General features: G+C 46.5%; 1 protein-coding gene across 1 annotated transcript in view; it reads right to left on the bottom strand.

Moving 5' to 3' along the window:
- The window catches only part of ANXA4 (annexin A4), a 7,229-nt gene extending 2,038 nt beyond the window's left edge, over window positions 1-5,191 (bottom strand). Inside the window, exons 1-10 of the mRNA XM_005430536.3 lie at window positions 5,135-5,191; window positions 3,985-4,060; window positions 3,521-3,615; window positions 3,146-3,259; window positions 2,908-2,998; window positions 2,193-2,272; window positions 1,676-1,732; window positions 1,186-1,279; window positions 624-719; window positions 128-186 (exon numbers count right to left, since the gene is read on the bottom strand). Coding sequence (XP_005430593.1) covers window positions 128-186; window positions 624-719; window positions 1,186-1,279; window positions 1,676-1,732; window positions 2,193-2,272; window positions 2,908-2,998; window positions 3,146-3,259; window positions 3,521-3,615; window positions 3,985-4,060; window positions 5,135-5,137 — 765 coding nt within the window. The 5' untranslated portion in view covers window positions 5,138-5,191. The remainder of the gene's footprint in view (window positions 1-127; window positions 187-623; window positions 720-1,185; window positions 1,280-1,675; window positions 1,733-2,192; window positions 2,273-2,907; window positions 2,999-3,145; window positions 3,260-3,520; window positions 3,616-3,984; window positions 4,061-5,134) is intronic.
- Between the last annotated feature and the right edge of the window lie 1,761 nt (window positions 5,192-6,952).

Genomic DNA, 6,952 nt, shown 5'->3' with positions numbered 1-6,952 from the left:
CCACAGAAAACATCAGATCTCTTTCTTTTTTTCCCCCCAATTAATGCAGTTTCTTTTTCTCTAATTGCTGTCATGCTATTGACTTAAGCATGGAGAGGCAGGGGGGGAAATAGCAAAATCTCTTTACCTTCATGGATTTGTACAATCTTTCAGCAAAATAAGCAGGTTTATTCCTCATGCACTTTACTGGAAGGGAGACAAGAACAAGGTCATTAAAACCAATAAACACTGAAGGATAAATTCTTCCAAACCCTTCCAGCACTTTCTCAGTGCAGACATTTATTCTGTAAAAATGCAACTCAACAAGCACAGTGCAGACATCCAGAGTCAGTGACCTGCTGTCAGTCGATGTCTCCACGTCCAGTGCACAGAAATAAAATATTTTTAAGGTCTTAAAACTTCCACACAGCAAATGCCATCTGCCAAAGCATCCCTTGGCAGAGAAATATAAAGCACAGTGCCTTCTTACCAGGTCTTTGCATCTGCAAAGATTAAAACACTGTGGCTTGTAAAACAGTGAGAAAGAATGTGCCTCCTGAAGCTGTGCAAACAGTCAGGGCAAGAGACAGTATCTTTAATTATTTAATTAGTTTGTAGACAAAGATTAAAGGCAGGGAACTCACCCACAGCTAACAAAGCATCCTCAAGGTCTCCTGACATCTCGGATTTAATGCTGTCTGTGACGTCCTTATTAGCAATCACTCTGTACACATCAAAAACTAGGAGGAAGAGTTGGATAAAAGAGCCAAGTGAGCTGCTTCAGTGTGTACCCCCCGAGGATCACTTTGCAAGATCAGGCTCCTCATAGCCTGTACAAACACTGCGCCATTACCATGACACTGTCAGCTAAATCAGGGCTGCCCCTCGGAAATAATTCATTTTAATTATCAGCTGTCTTGCTAATTAGCCTACCACTGCTGCAAGGATTTTCCAGAACTGCTATTTAATGCAGACATTTTCCATGCTTAGCTCTGTCCCATGGGAGTCACAGTTCATTATCTCCAATTCACAGGCTAGAGGAAGTTGTATGGGTGTTTTACTGAACTCCCATTTTGAATCAACTGGCCCTGAGAATATCTGTTGTCTCAGGAAGGGATCACAACCAGTTAATGAACAAGTAAAAAGCTCCTACAAAAGTACTGTCCTCAAAGCAGGGAAAAAACCCAGACACCAGAGAGGTCCTACCTCTGAGCAGGTGGCACCTGTTCCTTGTGCAGAGGATGGTCATGAACTGCACCTCATCTGTTCCCCATTTCTTCTCCCCAGCTTCATACAGGGCCTGCAAGACATGAACAAAGTGGGGTTAACTGAGAACACCAGATGTGTATAATGAGATTTTTACTTCATAGAACCATTGGGGCTGGAAAAGCCCTCTGAGGTCATTGAGTTCACCACTAAGTCATGTCCCCAAGTGCCACATTCACATGGCTGTGGAATCCCCTCAGGGATGGGGACTCCACCCCTGCCCTGGACAGCCTGTGCCAGAGCTGGACAACTCTTCTGGGGGGAAAATATTTCCTAATATCCAATCAAGTCTTCACCTGGGGCACTGCTGACTAGCACAACTTGAGGTTTACTCATCTACCTTGAGAAAGAGAGGTCTATAAACAGCAGGGATTCACCACACATCACACATACAAACCCAGTTCTTGCCAGGAAGCAAATTGCTACACACCTGAGCATCTTGTTGAGCAAGGGCCTCATCCACAAATGTTCCCTCATCTCTGTTGCCCTGCAGTAATACAAGGATGAAAAACTCATTTCAACAGAGCAACTAATGGAAGTCCTGCAAATTCTCCATTCAAAGCCAGTTATTTGAGATGTATAATGGGATTCTTAACATTGAGTAATGGGTTACAAATACAGCAAAACATGATTCAGATGTGATTTGTTCTTTCTTTTGAAACAGTAGCCATCCACTTTATTAAAAAGAGCATATGGCACTAAGGCATGGCAGAGTGAGGCTGCTCTCCCTGCAGAAGCTGGGGTGAAGTGCTGGCAAGGTGAAATGCAAGGGAAGTGAAACAGCAGCCAGCCTGAAGCACCTCTGTGGGAAATGGATTGATAGAAAATTCTCAAAGCCTGACAGAAGGCTCACAAAGCGTCCATCTGTACGCAAACTTTGGGATAAGAAATGAGTGAGAGATGTCCAGTAGATGTTCAGCCCTGTTAGTGCCCTGTCCTGGACTCACCGTGGCGAGGGACACGAGGACCCTGCGGAACATGGAGGATGTGTCAGAGACAATGTCGTCCTCCAGGGTGGAGCCGTACTCTGCCAGAACACACACACAGCACATCTGTTACTAACAGCTCACAGAATGCAGGATTTGCTGACTGGGAAGGGACCCACAAGCATCCCCAAGTCCAGCTCCTGGGCCTGAATAGAACATCCCCAGGAGTCCCACCATGTGCCCAAGAACATTGTACAAACACTCCTTGAGCTCCATCAGGATTGCTGCTGGGACCACTGGTCTAGGGAGCCTGTTCCAGTGCTCAGCCACCCTCTGGGTAAAGAAGTTATTTCTAACATCCTAAACTGTCCCCAGGATTTGAATTGCCTCAGCAGTGCAGCACAGGGGGACAGGCATGTCCTGCTGGCCACACCGTGACTAGGACAAGCCAGGATGCCCTTGCCCTTCCTGGCTGGCATCACAGCAATCCAGCCATCATATTGAGTGGTGCAGGGCAAAATGCAGAAGCAGAGCCAGGACAAAACTGGCAAAAGATCCACCACGGGTAGACCTCCAGCTGACAGACATAACCACCCCACCCCATTACACCAACTCAATTTCTGGGTGTAATTCTAGTCCTTGGTGCTGACAGACCCTTGTCCTGCCTCCCCACACACCCCTGCACACACAGAGGTGGCTTCTGAGGCAGTGAGGCATTGCAGAGCGTGCTACATACGGAGTTTGTAGTTCTCATTGATGTGCCGAATCTCGGCGTTGGTGCGAGAAGCCAGGATTTCAATCAGGCAGCCTTCATCTGTCCCTGCTCCCTAGGGAATCACAGAGACAAGACTGTGACAGCCAGGACTCTTGTTTATTAGGTATGGCTTAAAAAGAAATTAATAATTATTATACAATTATGCCATTGCATACTGAATTGACCATAAGTCATGCAACACAAAAAAGGATTTCCAAACCTTTAGAGCCCTCCTCAGTTCATGCACGTCATACATGGTGGTAGAAGTCATCAAACCAATGATCACCCTTTCAAAATTCCCACTCAGCTCAGACTTCAAGTCATCAATCAAATCCTAGAAATCAGAAAGAGAGGAAAGGAGAAAAAGACACGGCCTTTGAGAAGGGGAAGAACTCATTCAATACTTTTCTTGGATGAACAGTTACTCTGAAGTGAACAAGAACAAAAAAACTTGGCCAAGGAAAGCTTGTGCTCAGTGCCAGTCATGCTCTTGTGGAGACTGGGATGTTCTTCACATTTCACCCGAGTGGTACAACCCAAAAAGTCCCCATCTCCCAATGAGAGACACAGGCACTGATCTCTGAAGAGCACCTACCCTGCCAATAGTGCTTTTATAGGTGATCAGAACTTGCTGACGTTGGGAAACGTTCAGTTTGGTCAAGGTCTCAATGATGGCATCTTCATCTGTGCCTGGAAGGACCCAAAGAAAACCAGTCAGTCTGCTTGTAGCAGAACCAGAGGCCTGCTCTGGCCTTGCCCAGGGCGTGCCATTGGCCACACAACCTTACACACATCCTTGCACAACCTGGGTCTCATGTGTGCATGAGCGCCTTGGCCCAGCAGCACCACACCACAGACAGAGAAAACAAAACCTTGACTAAAGACATTTTTATGGCCAAGACTTGGATTTCCACTGGGGTTCAAGTTCCCTCCAGTGCCCTCACAAGGCAGTGAGGTGATGCAAATAGCTGAACTTCCCCTCCAAAAAACCACCAGTAAAAACCTTCCCAACCGGCAGAGCTAAAAAAGAAGGTTTAACAGTGGAAGGAGACAACTTACCAAGTCCCTTCATGGCCTTCCTTAGTGCATGTGCTTCTTGCTCAGCACTGAAAGCTGAGACACCCTTGACTGTTGCCTAAAACCAAAGGAGAGGAGTTAAGAAAAGTAGTCACAAAGTGAGACATTTACAGAATAGAGCTGAATTAAAAAAAAAAAAAAAAGACAATTCAAAAGATGCAATCCTCTCTTTTGGAAAGTGACAGCAAGTAAAGTCTATCCTCCAAACATGAGTGATTTTATACCAGGTTCCATCCATTCCAAAACTGAAATGGTTTGTTCCAGGACTTCCCAGCCACGTAAGAAATAAGCTACAGGGACTCAACTGAAAGGAGAAAATACCTTAATGTGGCTGCCCATGCAGTATCTATTTTCCAGCTAAATAAGGGCACACTGCCAGACATCTCTGTTCAGACCAGCTTCTTCCCAGCAGTTTTCCATGTAAATCATAGAAGAAGCTGTTCCCAGCAAAGCCCCATTCCTGACTTCTCTAAGAGCAGTCAAGGACCATCATTTTGTTAAATAACACACCAGGAAGTGCAGTGTTTCACCCCAAATAGTGATTCACAAACAGGTTTCTCCTGCCTCTGGTCTAGTGCAATTTCTGGGGAAATAGACTTTTCTTGCTAAGCTCTTCATGTTCCCAAGAAAACCATCAGTGGTAAAAGTACCACTTAACATTCAATGGGCAGAAAAGTGTTTCCCTGTCCCTGGAAGTGTTCCAGGCCTGGCTTGGAGCAGCCTGGGAGGTTTCCCAGCCCATGGCTGGAGATGGAACTGGATGATGTTTATAAGGTTCCTTTCAACCCAAACCATTCCAAGATTCTGTAATAACAACCATAGAAATGGCTGCCTTGTAGGCTCAACCTGGAAGGAATAATATGCCTAGGAAGCTTATCTGGAGAAATTAATGTTCTTTGAATTATTTGAATATCTGATCTGGTTTTCCATTAACTCCCCAAAGGCAAAAGCCTTTATGTGTGGGTCATTCTCCTCTACAATGAGGAAGCAGAAAGAAGTGATAAATTCACCCCCTTGAAGGGACAGACAGGGACAGTGTTCTTCCTGCTGTGTCCTTATCTGAGCTCCACTCCCCACGTTTATCAAGTCGGAGCAAAGGCTTGGCACAGCCTGGCACAGCAAACACACTCACCATTCTGCTCAGATCTGGTCAATCTGTTATTGTCTGTGTCCAGGGCACTGACAGCTGTAATAATAATACACAGGGAGTGTTAGTTTTCTAGCAAATTATTAATAGAATACACCTTCCCTCGAAGGTTAATGGGGCTGATTAAATAACCATCAAATTCTTTGAGGAATAAAGCAGGATTGAGCAGCCCAAGTGAACGCCCAGGGCCGCTTCCCAGAGCGTCCAGCCCTGCTTTGTGCTGGGCAAAGGCTGGGTCACACAGCACAGGGCCAGGGCCAGGCTGGGAGGGATGTGCTGGACACACGGGTGATTGGCACTGCTAATTTAATGATTCTTCTTTATTGCCTCTGTTAGTGCTGAGTTTGCTTCCTTTCATCTGATCATAAATTCCAGTGATCATAGTATGACCTAGACCTCAGAAAAGTCACCGTTGCTCTTTTCTAATCTTTCTATAGAATTAAAAAGCCATTTTCATTTGCTTTAGTCAGATACGAAATGAAGGCTCCAAATTTCACTGCTGTTTTTGTGATGGAGCTGGTTGGTACACAGAAGCAGGAATATCAGACAGGCTGGTTGAGCAAGTCAATTAGAGGGCAAAATAAAGGTCAGTAGCAAGGGAAAGGGAAGCAGGGAAATTCTGAGCTGGCAGAAGGAAACCAAACCATGAGGAGAGGCTGCATGTACTGCACTCAGGGAGAATCCTCTGGCAACATCCATTAATAGCAGAAATACCGCACTGGATATTGACTGCAAGACTCTGATTTCTTCATCCTGGGAACACCACAGGGAATTGAAAGAGCAGAGCCCTGGAAAGGCAGCAGTGCAAAGCCACTGCTCCGTCTGCAAGTGCTGGTTTGTTCCTGGTGCATTTCTGTGTGAGAATGAGCACTGAGGTTACAGGTGGGAGAGCCCAGCCAGGCTGTCTGGCAGCAGCCCCTGTAACCCTTTCACAGCTGAAGGGGTCTGCAGGGACTGCTCATGCTGGGGCTTTAGATGAATGAAACTCTCCTAAGCCACCCTTTGGCAAGCAGAGAGAGAGGGAATTGCTCAGCAGATTTGCCAGTGCTCAGCAGCTTAACACAATTCCTGGTGTGCAGCTCAGTCAGGGAAAAACAGCTCCAGGACAGGAACAATACTTCACTCTGTGTTTTGAAGAATTAAACTGTGCAGGCAAGAGTCAGCCAGCCTGTGCTATGGTCCTGATGTTATTTGCTTCACCCCAGAATAAAGGCCTGGTACAATGAAGCTGGCAGAGAACAAGCTCAAAACACTGTGCCCAGGTGACAGAGTGCAAGTGCAGGAGGCATCCCTCCCATTACTCGATTTTTTTTCCCATGGATGATCTTTCCCTGGCAGGCTTTATCAACTAAACAGCCAGTTTTAAGTCCATATCAAACATCCTCTAAAAGCTGAATAAACCTGATTTATCAGGAGAGTGCTGACACTATCACATGTGCTGGCCAGTTCAAGTTTAGGCTTGCTCACAGTCAGGTTTTCCTGGCTATGCTCAGAGCACACACACAGGAACAACCAAGGAAAGTTCCAACAGCTTAAGAGGATATAAACACAGGGCTTTTCCCCCTCAGTTTGAGCTCGCAGCGTTGCCAGTCCTCCACCTCGGGTCTGGATGGAAACCCACCGCTTTGCGACCCTTTTCCTTGCCAGGCAAACACCGGACCTGTCCGACGAGTTCCTTTACTGGGTGCACGTTTACCCAAACACAACCCACACCCAGGGCCGCATCAGCTTTTCCAGAGCTCGGTCACTGCCAGCTGCTGCCGGTGTGCGGGATGAGCTGTGCCCGGCTGGGGCTGTGCCCGG

The sequence above is a fragment of the Geospiza fortis genome, unplaced genomic scaffold (assembly GCF_000277835.1).
Source record: "Geospiza fortis unplaced genomic scaffold, GeoFor_1.0 scaffold687, whole genome shotgun sequence".
NCBI classification, from domain to species: domain Eukaryota; kingdom Metazoa; phylum Chordata; class Aves; order Passeriformes; family Thraupidae; genus Geospiza; species Geospiza fortis.
Note: the sequence above shows the minus strand (reverse complement) of the source record. Positions and strands in the feature narration are given on the sequence as shown.